Source organism: Mustelus asterias, chromosome 29 (genome assembly GCF_964213995.1).
Source record: "Mustelus asterias chromosome 29, sMusAst1.hap1.1, whole genome shotgun sequence".
Lineage (NCBI taxonomy): Eukaryota > Metazoa > Chordata > Chondrichthyes > Carcharhiniformes > Triakidae > Mustelus > Mustelus asterias.
This window is the reverse complement of record NC_135829.1, coordinates 7,582,569-7,603,688: the sequence shown is the minus strand read 5'-3', so window position 1 is coordinate 7,603,688 and position 21,120 is coordinate 7,582,569. Positions and strand designations below refer to the sequence as shown.

General features: G+C 49.3%; 1 protein-coding gene across 1 annotated transcript in view; it reads right to left on the bottom strand.

Annotated features, from left to right (window-relative positions):
- ccdc33 (coiled-coil domain containing 33) overlaps positions 1-21,120 on the bottom strand; it is a 289,497-nt gene that overhangs the window by 148,713 nt on the left and 119,664 nt on the right. Inside the window, exons 6-9 of the mRNA XM_078199812.1 lie at positions 8,845-8,954; positions 6,815-6,916; positions 3,889-3,980; positions 137-287 (exon numbers count right to left, since the gene is read on the bottom strand). Coding sequence (XP_078055938.1) covers positions 137-287; positions 3,889-3,980; positions 6,815-6,916; positions 8,845-8,954 — 455 coding nt within the window. The remainder of the gene's footprint in view (positions 1-136; positions 288-3,888; positions 3,981-6,814; positions 6,917-8,844; positions 8,955-21,120) is intronic.

The window sequence follows — 21,120 nt, the reverse complement described above, 5'->3', positions numbered from 1 at the left end:
AAAAGAGAGAGATGCACACAGAAAGAGAGCAGATGGCAAGACAGAGCAGTAGACAGAGAGAGAGAGAGAGAGAAAGGGGTAGATAGAGAGAGATTGAGATATGTTCTGGTAAGGCTATTTGATCCTGGTTATTTACTAAAGTGAATGCTTTAATAAACTGGCAACAACCATCAAAGTCAGGCCCTGACTGTAGTACCACCATCTCCATGGTAATCGCTGGAAATATTAGCGTCCGTGTGACTATAATGTGCTCGGACTCCATGACAACCACTGCCAGCCAGTGAAAACTGCAGACAGAATGATCCCGAAAGCTCAAAGGTGGCGCTGGTGTCCAGCTGTAGAGGCTGATAGGTAAGCAGTGGGCAAAAGGTGGGAGTCTAGGTGGGGCAGAGGGACAAAGGAATCTCGGAGATCAAATCTATCAACTGCTATAAGCTGCGCCACCGGGTAGGGAGGTCAGGGGGAGACAAATCAAAGCGAATACTAGACTGGATTTCTAGTGGGACAGAATTGAAGAGTAGCGATGTGTTTGCTGAATCTTGGTTAGACCATACATAAAGTATGACGTGTGGTTCTGGTCACCATGGGTTGGAATCTTATCGAACCAATGGGGGTCCTGGTTGCTGACTGGAAAGCCGGTGAGACCCCGACATCAGCTCTTTTTGGGAGAACCCCTCGCACCTTGTCGCTCAGGCACCTGACAGGTCAACAGTGGCTCTTCTCCCGGGTACAATTCCCCGGGGTGGGGGGCGCAAGTCCCACCCGTTGAGAGTTGCTGATCAATCAGAGGCAGCTTTTACTGCACCTATCTGAGGCCTCAGATCGAAGAGGGATCCAGGTGAGTGATGACGGGGAGGGGGGTGGGGAAGGTGGAGGAGGTGGTTGGGGAGGGGGGGGGGGGGGGGGGGGATAGGAGGCAGCAAGGGCACGGCCACAACCCTTGACATCTCTGCCTCCTTACACTTTCCCAATGCCTGATCCCTTCGATCAGGCTCTGGGTGCCTTAGAACAAGGGACCATCACCACCCCCCCCTCCATCCCCCGCCCCCAACCCCACCTTGGAGCCCGCAAGCAAACATGCCAGGGTCTGCCTGTCGCTGCTTGGCCTGTCGCTGTGATTGGCAGGGGGGAGGGTGAGCTCCTTTAAGTGGGCATTGATTGTCCACTTAAGGGTCTCAGTTGTAGGCGGGGCGAGAAGGCCATTTTGCTGTGGACTTAATCGGGGAGGTGGAGGCGGGTAAGTGGTAGGGTTCTCACTCATCACGCCCATGCCCGATTAAATGCCGCCCCATCGCCAAACCCACAATGGGGAGGACACAAGATTCTGCCCCATATCCTAAATAGGATATAGAGGCAGTGGAGAGGGTGCAGAGAAGATTTACAAGGATAACAACCAGAAACGTGCGGGTAACCGTATCAGGGAAGGATTGACAGAGGTATCTTCTCTCTTGTAAAAGGAAAGTTCATCTAATAAAGAGGTCTTTTGATTTGATTTGATTTATTATTGTCACATGTATTAACATACAGTGAAAAGTATTGTTTCTTGCGCGCTATACAGACAAAGCATACCGTTCATAGAGAAGGAAAGGAAAGGGTGCAGAATGTAGTGTTACAGTCATAGCTAGGGTGTAGAGAAAGATCAATTTAATGCGAGGTAGGTCCATTCAAAAGTCTGACAGCAGCAGGGAAGAAGCTGCTCTTGAGTCGGTTGGTACGTGACCTCAGACTTCTTCTTCGACCCAATCCCCTCAATTTATTTTTTATAAAATAAATATTCTCGCTTCCATGTTTTCTATTTTAATTTAACTTCAGTGGAATTGACGTTCAAACAGCAGCGAAACATTCATTCTGGCATAAAGTATATCAACTTAATGTGAGGCAGGTCCATTCAAAAGTCTGGTGGCAGCAAGGTTGGTACGTCTTTAGAGTTGGGAAAGGTTTTGATGGCGAGGACAGAGAGAGAGTGTTTACTCTTGTGAGGAAGAGTGTAACTGGAGGTTATATAATATAGTCAGATTAAGAATTGTTAGATTAAGAAATCCAGTAAGGAATTGAGTAGAAATTTCACCGCCAAGAACATAAGAACATAAGAAATAGGAGCAGGAGTAGGCCATCTGGCCCTTCGAGCCTGCCCCGCCATTCAACAAGATCATGGCTGATCTGAAGCGAGAGGATGTGGAACTCTCTAACACAGGGAGTGTTCAAAGCAAACAGCACAGATGCATCTGAGGGGAAACCTCAAAGCAAATGAAGGGGAAGGGAATAGATGGTTACGATGGTAGATGGGGGATTTTCACGGTAACTTCATTATAGTGTGAATGTAAGCCTACTTGTGACTAATAAATCAACTTTAAGATTTACATCAGAAATGATGAGAAGAGGCTAAAGTGGGGCACACACACTAGCATGAACTGGTCGGGCCGAATGGCCTGCTTCTGTGCTGTACACCCTACATATTCTAATGTAAAACACCCCACACACTAATTCTGAGCACAGTATATTCCATAGAATCCTTACAGTGAGGAACGAGGCCATTCGGCCCATCAAACTTGCACCGGGCCTCCGAAAGAACATCCCACCAAGGCCCTCCCCTCCGCCCTATCCCGGTAACCCCGTGGATTAACCATAGCTAATCCAGATAACCTAAAATGGACTCCAGAATACCATAGCCCTGGGAGTTTGTCACTGAAAGCTGCAATTGCTGGAATTTCACCCCGGTCATTATCCAGATTTCACCTAACCTGCAGGTCTTTGGACACGAAGGGGCAATTGAACATGGCCAATCCTTCGAACCTACACATCTACACGGTGGCACAGTGGTTAGCACTACTGCCTCACAGCCCCAGGGACCTGGGTTCGATTCCCGGCTTGGGTCACTGTCTGCGCAGAGTCTGTACGTTCTCCCCGTGTCTGCATGGGTTTCCTCCGGGTGCTCCGGTTTCCTCCCACAGTCTGAAAAACGTGCTGATTAGGTGTATTGGCCATGCTAAATTCTGCCTCAGTGTACCCGAACAGGCGCCGGAGTGTGGCGACTCGGGGATTTTTACAGTAACTTCTTTGCAGTGTTAATGTAAGCCTACTTGTGACACTAATAAATAAATAATCTTTGGACACGAAGGAACAATTTTGCATGACCAATCTACCTAACCTACACATCTTTGGACACGAAGGGACAATTTAGCATGGCCAATCCCCCTAACCTACACATCTTTGGACACGAAGGGACAATTTAGCATGGCCAATCCCCCTAACCTACACATCTTTGGACACGAAGGGACAATTTAGCATGGCCAATCCCCCTAACCTACACATCTTTGGACAAGAAAGGACAATTTAGCATGGCCAATCCACCTAACCTACACATCTTTGGACACGAAGGGACAATTTAGCATGGCCAATCCACCTAACCTACACATCTTTGGACATGAAAGGACAATTTAGCATGGCCAATCCACCTAACTTACACATCTTTGGACATGAAAGGACAATTTAGCATGGCCAATCCACCTAACCTGCATATCCTTGGACTCCAAGGGACAATTTAGCGCGGCCAATCCACCTGATCTACACATCTTTGGACAATAACAGGTATTTTAGAATGGCCAATCCACCCAACCTACACATCTTTGGACTGTGGGATGAAACCGGAGCACCCGGAGGAAACCCATGCAGACACGGGGAGAATGTGCAGACTCCACACAGACAGCCACCCGATGGGGGAATTGAACCCAGGTCGCTGGCACTGTGAGGCAGCAGTGCTAAGCACTGTGCCACCTCAAATTGGAATGAGCACTACAACACTTTTCAGAGTGTGAAATCCACCAATTTTTGAATGCTACAGACAGATTTCATCATGTGAATCGAGCGTATCGTAATATAAACACTTACTTGTAAGATTCATAGTCAGGCACTATCCTAGCCACCGCAAGGAGGGGGCCTACGGGGTCCTTTAATGGATGCTCCACTGCTCGGAGCAGAACCTGAAAGCAATGTGAGACCATTTATTAACATTTACTCAGTGAATGCAGCAGCCCTTCAGTTCTTTAATCTAATGGAGACTCCAGAATACCATTCACCCCTGAGATTGTCACTAAATGCTGGAGTTTCACCCCAACATCATTAACATGGGATATTGGTTAATATTCTCTCGCCCAACCCATCAGCCATGTCTCTCTGAAAGGAAGCTAAGTGAACACATGAGCGAGAAAGGAATATTGGATACGGTGATTGAGTGGCGAGAGAGGGAGAGAGGAGACTCATGTGGAACATAAACACTGGCACAGACCATTGGGCCGAATGGCCTGTGTCTGCGCTGTGAATTCTATCAGAGCTTGATTCCGGGGATGAAAGGGTTGATGTATGAGGAGAGATTAACTAGTTTGGGCTTATAGTCGCTGGAGTTTAGAAAGATGAGAGGGGATCTGATCGAGATATATAAATGTTTAACAGGGATCGATAAAGTAAATGTTTCCCCTTGTGGGGCAATCTAGAACAAGAGGTCACAGGTATAGGTTGAGAGGTGGCACGGTGGCGCAGTGGTTAGCACTGCTGCCTCACAGCGCCAGGGACCCAGGTTCGATTCCCGGCTTGGGTCACTGTCTGTATGGAGACTGCACGTTCTCCCCGTGTCTGCGTGGGTTTCCTCCGGGTGCTCCGGTTTCTTCCCACAGTCCAAAGTTGTGTGGGTTAGATGGATTGGCCATGCTAAATTGCCCCTTAGTGTCAGGGGGACTAGCTAGGGTAAATATGTGGCATTACGGGAATAGGGCCTGGGTGGGATTGTGGTCGGTGCAGACTCGATGGGCCGAATGGCCTCCTGCACGGTAGAGATTCTAAAAAAAAAAGAATTAAAACTGAGATGAGGAGGAACTATTTCTCGCAGAGGGGGGTGAATTTGTGGAACTCGATGCCCCATCGCGCGGTGGAGTCTGAATTCGTTGAATGGTTTCAAGAAGGAGATAGATTTAACATAGAAGGAGATCTGATTTTAAAAATGGGATAAGGGGATATGGGGAACAGGTGGGGAGGTGGATTTGAGACCAGGGAGAGATCAGCCATGATCTGATTGAATGACGGAGCAGGCTCGAAGGGCTGAATTTGCCGACTTCTAGCTCCTAATTCCGATGCTCCTACGTAGAGCTTGACTGACTGATTGGGTGATTGTGGTCTTCTCGGTTAGATTTCCAGTTGACTTTCAGCTCATCTGCTTCATCAGTCTCAAGAGAGAAGGGTCATTTGAGACCTCGAGGGGGGAGGTCGCCCCTTCCCCTTTGTGAGTCTCCCCAGGCCCGTGCAGGGAAAGATCCCATGCTCAGGGTAGTGACCCATCCCCAACAATGGAAGCAATCAATTTTGAGTGGTGTTGGCTGAAGAATGAGTACCTTGAGGGATAACAGCTGCTTACAGGCGGAAAATCCTTTGGGGAGAGGAGTGGTGTTTCCTTGGATTGCTAAATTGCCGCTTAGTCTCCAAAAATGTGCAGATTAGATGGATTGGCCGTGCTAAGTTGCCCCTTAGCATCCGAAGATGTGGAGGTTAGGTGGATTGCCCACAGTATAGGGTAACAGGGATTGGGTGGGGGTGAGGTCCTGGGTAAGACACTTTGTCCGAGAGACAGGGCAGACCCAATGGGCCAAATGGCCTCATCTGCACTGTAAGGATTCTATGATTCCATGAAAGACAATGGTTTTACCTTCAACAGTGAGGCGGAGAGGTGTAGGGAGGGAACGCCAGGGATTGGGGCCTAGTCAACTGAAGGTATGGCCACCAGTGGTGGAGCGATTAAAACTGGAACATTTTGGGTGGGATTATCCGGCCGCGCTCGCCCCAGGGCCAGTGAATCCCACCCGAGGTCAATGGACCTTGGCAGGATCTGTGTCTCGCCCGCTCAGATTCCCGCGGCGAGCTGGACGGGAAAATTCCGCCCCTTTCCCACCAGCCAATCAGTTGGGAACGGTGTTGAGATCAATCCTCGGATTGCTGGATTGGCAGAATGGATGATGGTCAAATCTTCCTGCGTGCCCCCATCTTGGTCCGGCCATGACTGGAGCCCATGGCAAGCTTCGACAGAGCCACGGGCATCGAGGGTGCAGAGCCTGGCATTGCCAGTCACGACGGATCTCCCCCCGCCCATCAGCCGGGCACACAAAGGAGACACTGCAGACCACCTTCGGGCATTCAGCCGAGAGCGATTTTGCAACTGCATCTGTAATGCTCTGAACACCACCGTTGCCATGGCACTCGAGAAGTCGGCAGGCATTGGTGGGGAGCTGGGGATGGGGGGGTCGGACGGTGGTGAAGGAGGTAGGGCTGAAATGACACTGTGTACACACACACACACACACACACACACACACACACAGACACAGACACACACACACACACACAGAACGTGCTCATCTTAAACTCCTTCCTCTGTTACATCTTCAGCCGCTAATCCAATATTTGAACTCAGAAAAACTTTCGCTGAAACAGGAAAGCGAAGGCAACATACTTTAAATAATTGCCCATTGAGCATCAGAGCAATTAGCCTTCCCCTGAAAATTTTTGATCTGCATACATTAATATTAATATCCTTTGAGTGACAGACACTCTCTTCAGATTTCTAAGTGCACGTTTAGTGTCATGTATCGGGAAGGAAGGTCGTTTTTTTTTAAATGCATGTTATTACGCACTAATGGAGCAACACAGATAACCCCAGGAGACCCTTTTCCCCCTCCCCGCCGATTCATTTCAGAATGCTTTCACATAGCAATCATTTTGTTTTAAAGGAATTGGTGGGGTTTTTTTTTGTCCCGCACATTCCGGGTCCCACCTCAAAGCCGGTGAAAGCGAAGCCTTCTTGACGAGGGATGATACAGCCTTTGCGAACAAGGGTGACGAACAGCCGAGTGCCCGACGGCACACCCGGGTGGGGCTGGAGTTGGGTGGGGAGTAGAGGGAGAGAGAGAGACAAACACGAAACATCAGACACCAATACAGACAGGAGTTAATCCCGGCCCGAGTTCCAATCGGTCAGCCTCATTGTATTGACAATCCAGGATGGGGCGCCCACGGCCTCGTGGTATTATCACTAGACTGAGGGGCCGCACGGTGGCACAGTGGTAAACACTGCTGCCTCACAGCGCCAGGGACCCGGGTTTAATTCTGGTCACTGTCTGTGCCACATTAAGAAGTTTAACAACACCAGGTTAAAGTCCAACAGGTTTATTTGGTAGCAAAAGCCACACAAGCTTTCGGAGCTCTTAGCCCCTTCTTCAGGTGAGTGGGAATTCTGTTCACAAACAGAGCATATAAAGACACAAACTCAATTTACATGAATAATGGTTGGAATGCAAATACTTACAACTAATCAAGTCTTTAAGAGACGAAACAATGTGAGTGGAGAGAGCATCAAGACAGGCTAAAAAGATGTGTATTGTCTCCAGACAAGACAGCTAGTGAAACTCTGCAGGTCCACGCAACTGTGGGAGTTACAAATAGTGTGACATGAACCCAATATCCCGGTTGAGGCCGTCCTCGTGTGTGCGGAACTTGGCTATCAGTTTCTGCTCAGCGACTCTGCGCTGTCGTGTGTCGTGAAGGCCGCCTTGGAGAACGCTTACCCGAATATCAGAGGCCAAATGCCCGTGACCGCTGAAGTGCTCCCCAACAGGAAGAGAACCCCCCCACATTCTCCCAGTGTCTGTGTGGGTTTCCTCCGGGTGTTCCAATTTCCTCCCACAATCCAAAGATGTGCGGGTTAGGTTGGTTGGCCATGTTAAATTGACCCTAGTGTCAGCGGGGTTAGCTAGGTTAAATTTGAGAGATTACGGGAATAAGACCTGGTTGGGATTGAGGTTGGTGCAGACTCGATGGGCCGAATGGCCTCCTTCTGCACTGTAAGGTTTTTATGATTCTATGATTCTAAGTTCTCCCCGTGTCTGCGTGGGTTTCCTCCGGGTGCTCCAGTTTCCTCCCACAGTCCAAAACACGTGCTGGTTAGGATGCATTGGCCATGCTAAATTCTCCCTCAGTGTACCCGAACAGGCACCAGAAGATGGTTAGGCTTACATTAACACTGCAATTAAATTAACTATGAAAATCCCCTAGTCGCCACACTCTGGCGCCTGTTCGGGTACACTGAGGGAGAATTTAGCACGGCCAATCCAGCTAACCAGCATGTCTTTCGGACTGTGGGAGGAAACCAGAGCACCCGGAGGAAACCCACGCAGACATGGGGAGAATGTGCAGACTCCGCACAGACAGTGATCCAAGCCGGGAATCGAATCCGGGTCCCTGGCGCTGTGAGACAGCAGTGCTAACCACTGGGCCACCGTGCCACCCATAGCACATACTTCAGGAGTGTTGGAGCTGTTGTGATGTTGGAACTGTTTGAGCCACGTTATGCACAGCAAGCTCCCACAAACCAAAGCGAGGTAAGTGGCTGCATCTTCTGATTTTAGGGATGGAGTTGGACAGAACACCAGAGGTCATGCCTTTGCTCCCCCTCCAGCAATGCAGTGGGGATTTCCACATCCACCTATCTAGGAGCGGCACGGTGGCACAGTGGTCAGCACTGCTGCCTCACAGCGCCAGGGACCCGGGTTCGATTCCCGGCTTCAGTCACTGTCTGTATGGAGTTTGCACATTCTCCCCGCGTGGGTTTCTTCCGGGTGCTCCAGTTTCCTCCCACAGTCCAAAGATGTCTGGGTTAGGTGGATTAGCCGTGCTAAATTGACCCTAGTGGCAGGGAGATTTGGAGGGTAAATACGTGGGGTTATGGGGATAGGTGATATTGTGGTCAGTGCAGGTTCGATGGACCAAATGGCCTCCTTCTGCACAGTAAACATTCTATGATTCTACCTGTATCAGCTCGATGTGGTAATGATGGAACATCTGCAGGTAGGTGACAGGTATACGGAAACTGGCCAACACTTCCCTGGTTCCGCTGTCTGCAATGTCCAGGACCACCACTGTGGGGCAAAGAGAAAAAGACAAGAAAACAGACTGGGTTTACATTAGTGAAAGTGCGAGGCTCGAAGGAAGGCGGGCAGATAACTTTACACGATCAGCCAAGATGACTTTTGCTTTATTCATTCATGGGACATGGGCATCACATTTATTGCCCTTCCCTGACCCTCTACTAGAACAATGAGGGCCAAAAGCAGTGGGATATTACAAGGGCAGCACGGTGGCACAGTGGTTAGCACTGCTGCCTCACAGCGCCAGGGACCCGGGTTCGATTCCCGGCTCGGGTCACAGTCTGTGTTTAGTCTGCACGTTCTCCCCGTGTCTGCATGGGTTTCCTCCAGGTGCTCCGGTTTCCCCCATATAGTCCAAAAGACGTGCTGGTTACATGCATTGGCTGTGCTAAATTCTCCCTCAGTGTACCCGAACAGGCGTCGGAGTGTGGCGACGAGGGGATTTTCACAGTAACTTCATTGCAGTGTTAATGTAAGCCTATTTGTGACTAATAAATAAACTTTAAACAGTCCCTACTAAATGGATGGGCTGAATGGCCCTCCTCATCTCTAATGCCTTGTGAAATGGAGAAAAAGAAGTGGGGGTGGGTTTGGGATGACGACAGAAAGTGAGGGACGCATTGAAACATTCTCCCCACAAACCGCACGGTGATATTAACCAGATTATTATTTTTTATTCATTCATGGGACATGGGCGTCGCTGGCTGGGCCAGCATTTATTGCCCATCCCTAGTTGCCCTTGGAGAGCAGTTGAGAGTCAACCACATTGCTGTGGCTCTGGAGTCACATGTAGGCCAGACCGGGTAAGGACGGCAGATTTCCTTCCCTAGAGGACATTAGTGAACCAGATGGGTTTTTCCAACAATCGACAATGGTTTCATGGTCATCCTGGAGTCTGATCTTCAATCCCTGGAGACTCCAGGCTGATCCGGGAAAGTTGGCAGTGCTAATGGCCAAGGAGGTAGAAGGAGATGCTTAGCGGCCTTGACCGACAAGCTAAGGACCAGCATTCATTTTGCCGCTAATTGTTCTCACAGACATTGGTGAACCCATCTGGTTCACTAATCCCCTTTAGGGAAGGAAATCTGTCATCCTTACCCGGTCTGGCCTACATGTGACTCCAGAGCCACAGCAATGTGGTTGACTCTCAACTGCCCTCGGGCAACTAGGGATGGGCAATAAATGCTGGTCAGCCAGCGACGCCCATGTCCCACGAAAGAATAAAAAGAACCTGACTTTAAGTCACCATTTATCGATATTTTGAACTCTATCTCGCGCTACTTTGATGAACTTTGCACTAGATTTTGCCACCCAACTATCAAGAAATTCCAAACAGTTCTCTCTCTCTCTCTCTCGTCCACAGTCCCAAGACAAAGTGACTGGTGTTTGGGGTTAGCCAGTCATACAGTGTATTATTATGGTTAGTTAAGAGATAGCATAATCTGTGAACAGTATGTGACCTGACACAGAATCAGGCTGCCTGTGACCTCTGTACAGTAATTATACCCAATTGTAGAATTTTATCCACAGTTCCTTACGTCACGGAATTGGTAGCGTTTAATCAGCTGGGAGGTGGGGACTCCTGCCCCCAACCCTGCAGCAAAAGGGCCGTGACCTTCCCAGCCCTCTGCCCTTAAGGGGGTATTTAGTGTCCCCTGAAGAGCCTCATCCCACCGCTGCTGGTATCTACCCAGCATCAGGTGGCGAGGACACGAGGGTTTGCCATGCGGGGAATACAAAAAGCAAAGCTCTGTCGGTGCTGTTTGCGGGGTCCCGGGCGTTCCCAGGTTCAAATGCACTAAGCGTGTGATCGGGGGACCCGGCATTGGGTTACCTTTGCTGCCAACTCCCCCTCTCCATACCCAATGACTGCCCCCCACCACCATCACCCACCTTTGGCGGCAATCCAGCTAAAGCTCCGAGACCTTGCAGGAGACCTTGGGGAAGTGATGGCCGAGTGGTATTATCGCCAGACTATTTATCCAGAAACTCAGCTAATGTTCTGGGGACCCGGGTTCGAATCCCACCACAGCAGATGGTGGAATTTGAATTCAATAAAAAATATCTGGAATTAAGAATCTACTGATGACCATGAAACCATTGTCGGAAAAACCCATCTGGTTCACTAATGTCCTCCAGGGAAGGAAATCTGCCGTCCTTACCCTGGCCTGGCCTACATGTGACTCCAGAGCCACAGCAATGTGGTTGACTCTCAACTGCCCTCGGGCAACTAGGCATGGACAATAAATGCTGGCCAGCCAGCGACGCCCATGTCCCATGGATGAATAGAATAGGTGGGCATCACGCCTCCCTGCTGCAGCTGCCATTCATCGGGCTGGCAGCTCTTGCGGGCAGGGGGATGGCACTTCCAGCCTCAGGGGCCCTTGATCCCGACGGAAGGTTTGCCACTGACCTGTCAAAGTACCTGAGGTCAAGGTCGTTGGTGGGTCCTCCCTGAAGGAGGCTGCCAGATCGCCAGCCAGTGGCTAAGACACCCTTCATCTCCACCTTGCAGGGTCAATGCTTCCAATTCGATCAGATTAAGGATACATAGCATTTATAGCACAGAAACAGACCATTCAGCCCATCATAACCATGCTATTGATCGGACTTTTGAATGGATTTACCTTATATTAAGCTGATCTTTCTCTACACCCTATGACTGTAACACTACATTCTGCACTCGCTCCTTTCCTTCTCCCCTATGTACTCTATGAATGGTATGCTTTGTCTGTATAGCGCACAAGAAACAATACTTTTCACTGTATCCCGATACATGTGACAATAATAAATCAAATCAAACCTTTATGCTCCACACTGGCCTTAACAACCAAACCTGACAATGCATTAATTAAGCATCTAGTCACATCTCTCTGTAAAGCTGAATTTTCCAGCCCTTCCTGCCGGTGGGGTTTTCTGATGGTAGCCCAGCGCGGTGAGATCCCTGACGGTCCGGCTGGAGAACGACGCACGCTGACATCGGCAGCACCGGAAGATCCCACACACCAATCAGTGGCAAGTTACCTCCACCGCCAGAAAACACACCCACGGGGGGTTTTGGGGGGGTGGGGGGGGGAGGAGTCCTGCAAATTGTGTTTGTTGCGCCAGGGACCCGGGTTCGATTCCCGGCTTGGGTCACTGTCTGTGCGGAGTTTGCACATTCTCCCCCGTGTCTGCGTGGGTTTCCTCCGGGTGCTCCGGTTTCCTCCCACAGTCCGAAAGAATGTGGTTAACCTGTGCTTAACCCTCTCTCCACTCACATTGTCTGCACCATTAAAGACTTGATTACCTGTTAAGACTCGCGTTCCAATCTCGTAATTGAGTTTGTGTCTATATGTGCCCTGTTTGTGAAACAAATCCTTCACTCACCTGATGAAGGGGCGGCGCTCCGAAAGCTCGTGCTACCAAATAAACCTGTTGGACTTTAATTTGGTATTGTGAGACTTCTAACTGTGCCCATCCCAGTCCAACGATGGCAACTCCACATAATTCCGAAAGACGTGCAGGTTAGGTACATTGGCCATGCTAAATTCTCCATCAGTGTACCCGAACAGGAGTGTGGCGACTTGGGAATTTTCACAGTAACTTCATTGCAGTGCTAATGTAAGCCTACTTGTGACACTAATAAATAAACTTTAAATGAGCGTGAAATTCTAACCGTTACTCTGTTATTCAATTCATTCTGATATATGTTTTTTTTTTAAGGATAACGGACCTTCCTTGAGCCCTGTAATAAATTCAACAAATTCTCCACAATGGAGACAAGCAAACCTGAATCACAGAGCCAGAACACTCGCCAGCGCAGACACCTAATCCTCTCCCTCCTGAGCAAATTATCTTTCGACACCACGCTGAATGTCCGCAGAAACAATCTCTAACACATGCAGATAGCAATACAGTGACAACATCAGTGGCACAGCAGGGGAGGCAGAAGGCGACTTGAAAATGAATCTTTTGAGGAACAAATCAAAGCAAGAACAAACAAGTGTTTACAAGGCAGCAAATTATTAACAGTTAATATTTCTCCAGTACCTTTCTCATCAGCCCTCTCGGCATCTCACGGGGAGGAGTAACAATCAAAATTCAACTCCAGGCCACGGAAGGAGATTATTTGATCTGATTTGGTTTGATTTATTATTGTCACATGTATTGGGGTACAGTGAAAATTGTTGTCTCTTGCGCGCTATACAGACAGAGCATCCCGTTCGTAGAGTACATAGGGGAGAAGGAAAGGAGAGGGTGCAGAATGTAGTGTTACAGTCATAGCTAGGTTGTAGAGAAAGATCAGCTTAATATAGGTGTCCAGATCACCAACAACCTGTCCTGGTTGACATTATATTTAAATATAATGTCAGCATTTATATTTTTTTTGAAGGATGAGTGACTTCCTTGGGCCCTGTAACAAATTCAACAATAAACATGCTGACACTATAGTTAAGAAAGCCCCACCAACGCCTCTACTTTCTCAGAAGACTAAGGAAATTCGGCATGTCCGCTACGACTCTCACCAACTTTTACAGATGCACCATAGAAAGCATTCTTTCTGATTGTATCACAGCTTGGTCTGGCTCCTACTCTGCCCAAGACCGCAAGGAACTACAAAAGGTCATGAATGTAGCCCAATCCATCACGCAAACCAGCCTCCCATCCATTGACTCTGTCTACACTTCCCCCTGCCTCGGCAAAGCAGCCAGCATAATTAAGGACCCCCACACACCCCGGATATTCTCTCTTCCACCTTCTTCCTTCGGGAAAAAGATACAAAAGTCTGAGGTCACGTACCAACCAACTCATGAACAGCTTCTTCCCTGCTGCCATCAGACTTTTGAATGGACCTACCTCGCATTAAATTGATCTTTCTCTGCACCCTAGCTATGACTGTAACACTACATCCTGCACCCTCTCCTTTCCTTCTCTATGAACGGTATGTTTTGTCTGTATAGCGCGCAAGAAACAATATTTTTCACTGTATATCAACACATGTGACAATAATAAATCAAATCAAATCAAATATATGATAGGTCCATTCAAAAGTCTGATGGCAGCAGGGAAGAAGCTGTTCTTGAGTTGGTTGGTACGTGATCTCAGACTTTTGTATCTCTTTTCCCGGCGGAAGAAGGTGGAAGAGAGTATGTCTGGGGTGCGTGGGGTCCTTAGTTATGCTGGCTGCTTTGCCGAGGCAGCAGGAGGTTTAGACGGAGTCAATGGATAGGAGGCAGGTTTGCGGGATGGACCGGGCTACATTCACACAAGTGACCAAAGAGAAGTGTCTTGAAGGAGGAGAGAGAGAGGAAGGGAGAGAGATGTAGGGAGGTTTAATTCGATTTGATTTGATTTATTATTGTCACATGTATTGGTATCCAGTGAAAAGTATTGTTTCTTGCGCACTATACAGACAAAGCATACCGTTCATAGAGAAGGAAAGGAGAGGGTGCAGAATGTTACAGTCATTTTAAAAGAGTTAGAACAATTTTTAGAAGCACAGAATGAGAATAAAAGTTAGAATTAGAAGGTATGCTGGGCACAGCTTGCAAGAAGTTGCCACATTCCGGCGCCATAGAATCATAGAAACCCTACTGTGCAGAAAGAGGCCATTTGGCCCATCGAGTCTGCACCGACCACAATCCCACCCGGGCCCTACCCCCATATATTTTACCCGCTAATCTCTCTAATCTACGCATCTAAGAGGCAATTTTAGCACGGCCAATCAACCTAACCCGCACATCTTTGGACTGTGGGAGGAAACATGAGCACCCGGAGGAAACCCACGCAGACACGAGGAGAATGTGCAAACTCCACACAGACAGTGACCCAAGCAGGAATCGAACCCTGGTCCCTGGAGCTGTGAAGCAGCAATGCTAACCACTGTGCTACCGTGCCGCCCCTTAAAAAAATATGGAACGCTTCGCGAATTTGCGTGTCATCCTTGCGCAGAGGTTATGTTGAGGAGAGATTGAACAGGTTAGGCCTATACTCTTTGGAGTTTAGAAGAGTGAGAGGAGATTTAAATTCCAAAAATCTACTTCCCATATCTTGCACTGAATGAAGTCACTGAATGAGGTCACTGTCTGAATGAACCATCTTGGAACCTTGAAGTTTAAAGAGGGGATTCGAAAGATTGGGATCCAGGGAGCTAGAAACACGACAGCCAATGATGGAGCGCTTAAAATGGGGAATCGGCAAGGGGCTAGGATTGGGTGGGGTGAAGAGATCTTGGAGGATTGGAGTAAATATGGAGGTCAATCCTACAAGGGAGGTGTGAGGCAATGGAGGAAGTGAGAAAAGAGGATGAAAGCCTTAAAATTGAGGTGTTGCCAGACTGGGACCCAGTGTAGGTCTACCGAGCTTTGAGTGAACTTCATTCAGTGCAAGATATGGGCAGTAGGTTTTTGGAATTTAAATCTCCTCTCACTCTTCTAAACTCCAAAGAGTATAGGCCTAACCTGTTCAATCTCTCCTCAACATAACCTCTGGCTTCAGCCCCGTGACCTGTTCTCAGAAGAATTAGCCATACAGAGCTGGCGTAAGCTTAGAATCAGACAGTGCAAAAGGAGGCCATTCGGCCCATTGAGCCTGCACCGACAACAATCTCACCCAGGTCCTATCCCCACAACCCCACGTATTTACCCTGCTAGTCCCCCTGACGCTAAGAGGCAATTTACCATGGTCAGTCCACCTAACCCGCACATCTTTCAGGCTGTGGGAGGAAACCGGAGCACCCGGAGGAAACCCACGCAGACACGGGGAGAACGTGCAGACTCCGCACAGACAGTGACCCGGGGCTGGAATTGAACCCGGGTCCCTGGTGCTATGAGGCAGCAGTGCTAACCCACTGGGCCATTGTCACGACTTTACGCAGGCAATTGAGGTGGGACTGTTGGAATATGAATTCCCTGATTAAGGGCAACCTGCTCCTGGGCCTGGCAAGGCGTGCCATCTACAGGTCCAGGCAGCGGGCGATCGAGGGGGCCGTCCAACCCAACTGTCTGCCCCTCTACCGTGGCTATATTCGCGGCCGGGTGTCCCTGGAGAGGGAGCATGCGGTGTCCGAGGGCACTGTTGAAGCCTTCCGTGCCCGCTGGGCACCGCAGGGGCTGGGGTGTATTATTGACCCCTTTAATCACATTTTAATTTGATGTTTTAAGTTTCCTTTCCACTTTGTCTTTTGTTTCGGGCAGTTCCCCTCCTTTTAGGGAGCTGCCCCTTTTTGAGTTGTCCCTAAATTAAGTTGATTTTGTTTATTTGGTTGGACAACAAAAGATGTCCCTGATTAAGGGCCAAATTGATGGGCCAATCAGGGAGCCTCTTGGTTTGTACTTAACCAAGAGCGTCAGTTCCTCTGGCACCCCCAGCGTAGACAGCTAACTGAAATCACTCTGTACGCTTTTGTTTCACAGAAACCCTGCAGTGCAGAAGGAGGCCAATCGGCCCATTGAGTCTGCACCGACCACAATCCCACCTAGGCCCTATCCCAATACCCTCACATATTTAACCCACTAATCCCTCTAACCTATGCTCCCGGAACACTAAGGGGCAATTTTAGCATGGCCAATGCACCTAACCCGCACATCTTTGGACTGTGTGAGGAAACCTGAGCATCCGGAGGAAACCCACGCAGACACGGCGAGAATGTGCAAACTCCACACAGACAGTGACCCAAGCCAGGAATCGAACCCGGGTCCCTGGAGCTCTGAGGCAGCAGTGCTAACCACTGTGCCACTGTGCCGCACTGTTGCCAGACTTATTACAGCCTCCATGACGCCTTGTCCGCCTCAAGACACCTGGAGGGGGGCTACTTTGCCCGTCCTGCCCGCCTGTCACAGGAATCGTAGCAGACGGGGCGATGGGGCAGATCATGCAAAGGTCCATTGATCCCGGGTGGGATATTCCGGATTTGTGGCGAGCACGGCCGGAAAACCCTACCCAAGAAGTCCAATAAGCCTAATTCCTAGGAGTGTGGACTGAGCTCCCACTTCGGATCACCAGTCCATTACGCTTGCCGGGTCAGCGAGTTCGTATCCTTTGTGCAAAGAATTTTCTTCTGGATTTGCTTTTTTTAATCAGCTTAATTCAAATCGTAAGACTATTTCCAGTTGTTTTATAACAGATAGAAAATGGGGTTATCATAAAATATATTCCACTCTCACAGAAGCCTAAACATAGGGTTTCTATTCTATTCCTTTAACCTCGTTGGTTGGGTGTCCTCGACATTTAGTTGACAACAAAGATTATTTTCCTGTAACACTGAAGACTTTTTTTACCTTTGAGTGAGTCGGATATAGGTCAACTAAGCCTCGGAGATCCTCACAAAGGCATCACTTTCACCAAGGTTGTTAAATCGCTCTGTTTGACCTTCAGGCTGACTGGAGAGTTATTATGCATTCGGAACGCTGGAGGGGGGGAGTGCTGCCTGCCGCTTCTCGAGAAACCACGACCAGGAATTTTGGAATTGTCAAAGGGCTGCGGGGTCGGGAGTCGGTGCGAATTTGAGGATCGTGGTCACTGAGGTTCTTTCAAGCGGGGGGTTGGGGGTGGGAGTGGATAACACCTTTACCTCCAGATAACAGCCCCTTCAGCTCCTCAAGGAACTTGTTAAGAGGCCTGTCTGTCCCCGAATGCAATTTTCATTCCCCCGCCCCACCTTCCCAGCAAGCCTGAACAATCTTGTCTGTGTATCTCACGACACAAATGTAGTTGTCAGTGCAGGAGGAAGCCTGGTTAGTACTCCAAATGTTGTTGGATGGGTACTTGGCACGCCATAACATTCAAGGCTATGGGCCAAGTGCTGGCAAGTGGGATTGGGTGGGCAGGTCAGGGCACTTCATGCGTCCTTGCAGACTCAATGGGCCAAAAGGCCTCTTCTGCGCTGTGGTATTCCGTGATTCTGTCTCTGAAACAAGTCCATTTTTTTTATTTGTTCAGGGGATGGGGGCATCTCTAGCTGGGCCAACATTTATTGCCCGCCCCTAATTGCCCTTGAGCTGACGACTTGCTTGGCCATGTGTGGGTTTCCTCCGGGTGCTCCGGTTTCCTCCCACAGTCCACGGATGTGCGGGTTAGGGGCATTGGCCACCTTAAATTGCCCCTTAGTGTCAGGGGGACTAGGTAGGGTAAATCCGTGGCGTTATGGGGATAGGGCCTGGGTGGGATTGTTGTCGATGCAGACTCAATGGGCCAAATGGCCTCCTGCTGCCCTGTAGGGATTCTATGATTTCAAAGACCATCAAGAATCACATGTAGGCCAGACCAGGCACTAAGAAATATACTTAAACTTAAATAACTTTAAACTTAAAGCACCGTTCCTTTACACCTGGTGCCTGGAGTGTGCCACTCCCGTGCCTTCCCTGTCAATTTTTAAAAGTAAAAAAAAGTTTATTTATTAGTATCACAAGTAGGCTAACATTAACACTGCAATGAAGTTACTGTGAAAATCCCTTAGTTGCCACACTCCGGCGCCTGTTCGGGTACACTGAGGGAGAATTTAGCACGGTCAATGCACCCTAACCAGCACGTCTTTCGGACTCTGGGAGGAAACCGGAGCACCCGGAGGAAACCCACGCAAACACGGGGAGAATGTGCAAACTCCACACAGGCAGTGACCCAAGCCGGGAATCGAACCCGGATCAACACATGGGGAGTACGGTGGCGTAAGGGCTATATCACTGGATTAATCATAGAATCCTACAGTGCAAAAGGAGACCATTCGGCCCATCGAGTCTGCACCGACCACAATCCCACCGCCCTATTCCCGTAACCCCACTTATCTGACCTACAAATCTCCCTGACATTAAGGGGCAATTTAGCATGGCCAATCAACCCAACCCACACATCTTTGGACTGCGGGAGGAAACCGGAGCACCAGGAGGAAACCCACACAAGGAGAAGGTGCAAACTCCACACAGACTACCACCCGAGGCTGGAATTGAACCCGGGTCCCTGGCGCTGTGAGGCAGCAGTGCTAACCACCGTGCCACCTCCTGCTGACTCCCACCCTGCTCAGTCAGGGCCCCATTAAAATACTGGCCAATGGACGGAACGTTACTGCCTCACTCTCCCCGGAATCAGGGCGGGCGAGGCTCACAGAACGGAATCATCCGTTGGCAATCAACTCACCAGGTGAGAGAAGCAGGGGGGGGGCTCAAAACAAGGTAAGTGGGATCCAGGGTCACTGTGGCAGTTTGCGTGGGCCCTGGCAAGGGAAGGGTTTAGGGTCGGTCAGGGTGGGGGAGGGGATTTGCCATGGTGACAGCTACTGCTGTCAGTGGTGCCTCAAGACGGCGCCCCCCCCCCCCCCCCCCCCCCGGCAAACATGTCCGCTCCATACTCAAATGAGCTGGGACGCTTGGACGAGGTTACCGATTGGATGGAGTGGACCTTGCAATTAGCAAGTCACTAAACATCAGCCAGGCTGATTAATCAGCTCAGAGGCCGGACAGAACAAAACTAATCAAAGCAGACAAAGCTGCTTCGCATCATTTATGCTCGACCTTTCAGTGCCAGCCCAGGAAGGGAAATGGAAAACCGCCAGAACTCATCTCGACCGAACAGCACCGAGACCAAGATTATCTGCAGTCAGTCATTTCAAGGCAGGACGCCAAGCCCACGAGGAACAGTCGACCTGTACTCTTCCATTTCTTCATGGAAACACCAGGACAATCTGCTGGTTAATCTTGCCTGTAACCGGTGCCATATTTGTGGCTAATCTGACAGATTTTCCCATCACAACACCTGCTAAATTTGGGGGCTGCTGAGAAGGAGAGGGAGAGACAAGAACATCTCCCTGTCAAAGACTTTAATCATAGAATCCCTACAGTGCAAAAGGAGGCCATTCGGCCCATCGAGTCTGCACCGACCACAATCGCACCCAGGTCCTATCCCTGCAACCCCAAGTATTTACCCTGCTAATACCCCTGACATTAAGGGGTAATTTAACAATTACCCCTAACCAATCCACCTAACCTGCACATCTTTGGACACTAAGGGGCAAATTAGCATGGCCAATCCACCTAACCTGCACATCTTTAGACACGAGGGGCAATTTAGCATGACCAATCCACCTAACCTACACATCTTTGGACATTAAGGGGCAATTTAGCATGGCCAATCCACCTAACCTACACATCTTTGGACATTAAGGGGCAATTTAGCATGGCCAATCCACCTAACCTACACATCTTTGGACATTAAGGGGCAATTTAGCATGGCCAATCCACCTAACCTGCACATCTTTGGAGTGTGGGAGGAAACCGGAGCACCCGGAGGAAACACACGCAGGCACGGGGAGAACGTGCAAACACCACACTAACTGCCACTTGAGGCCGGGTCCCTGGCACTGTGAGACAGCAGTGCTAACCACTGTGCCACCCTAATAATAAGGGGAGGAGATGGCCTAGTGGTATTGTTGCTGGACTATAAATCCAGAAACTCAGCTAATGTTCTGTGGACCCGGGTTCGAATCCTGCCGTGGCAGGTGGTGGAATTTGAATTCAATAAATAAAAATCTGGAATTAAGGATCTACTGGTGACCATGAAACTAATGTCAATTGTCGGAAAAACCCATCTGATTCACTAATGTCATTTAGGGAAGGAAATCTGCCGTCCTTATCTGATCTGGTCTGTATGTGACTCCAGAGCCACAGCAATGTGGTTGACTGTTAACTGCCCTCCAAGGGCAACTAGGGATGGGCAATAAATGCTGGCCAGCCAGCGACGCCCATGTCCCACGAATGAATTAAAAAACAAAGAAAATTTCAGAGTGTCCTGAAGGGTTTTGCAGCCAATGACGTACTTTTGAAGTGTCTTTCTTCACTGTTGTAATATTGGAAACACGACAGACAATTTGTTTACGTGGCAAACTCCCATGAACAGCAGTGTCATAGCAAGCAGATCATTCCCTTTGGTGGTATGGGTTGCGGAATAAATACTGGGTAGGACACTGGGGAGAACCCCCCTCCTCTTCCATTGCGGTGGAATCTTTTACACGTTCCCTTGAGGGCAGATGGGGCCTTCGTTTAACATCCTGTCTGAAAGGGAGCACAGTATCCCCTCAATACTGCACCGGAGTGACAGCCTAGATTTAGTCCTCTCTGTCTAGATCGGTCTATACTCGATGGAGTTTAGAAGGATGAGGGAGGAATCTCATTGAAACCTACAGAAT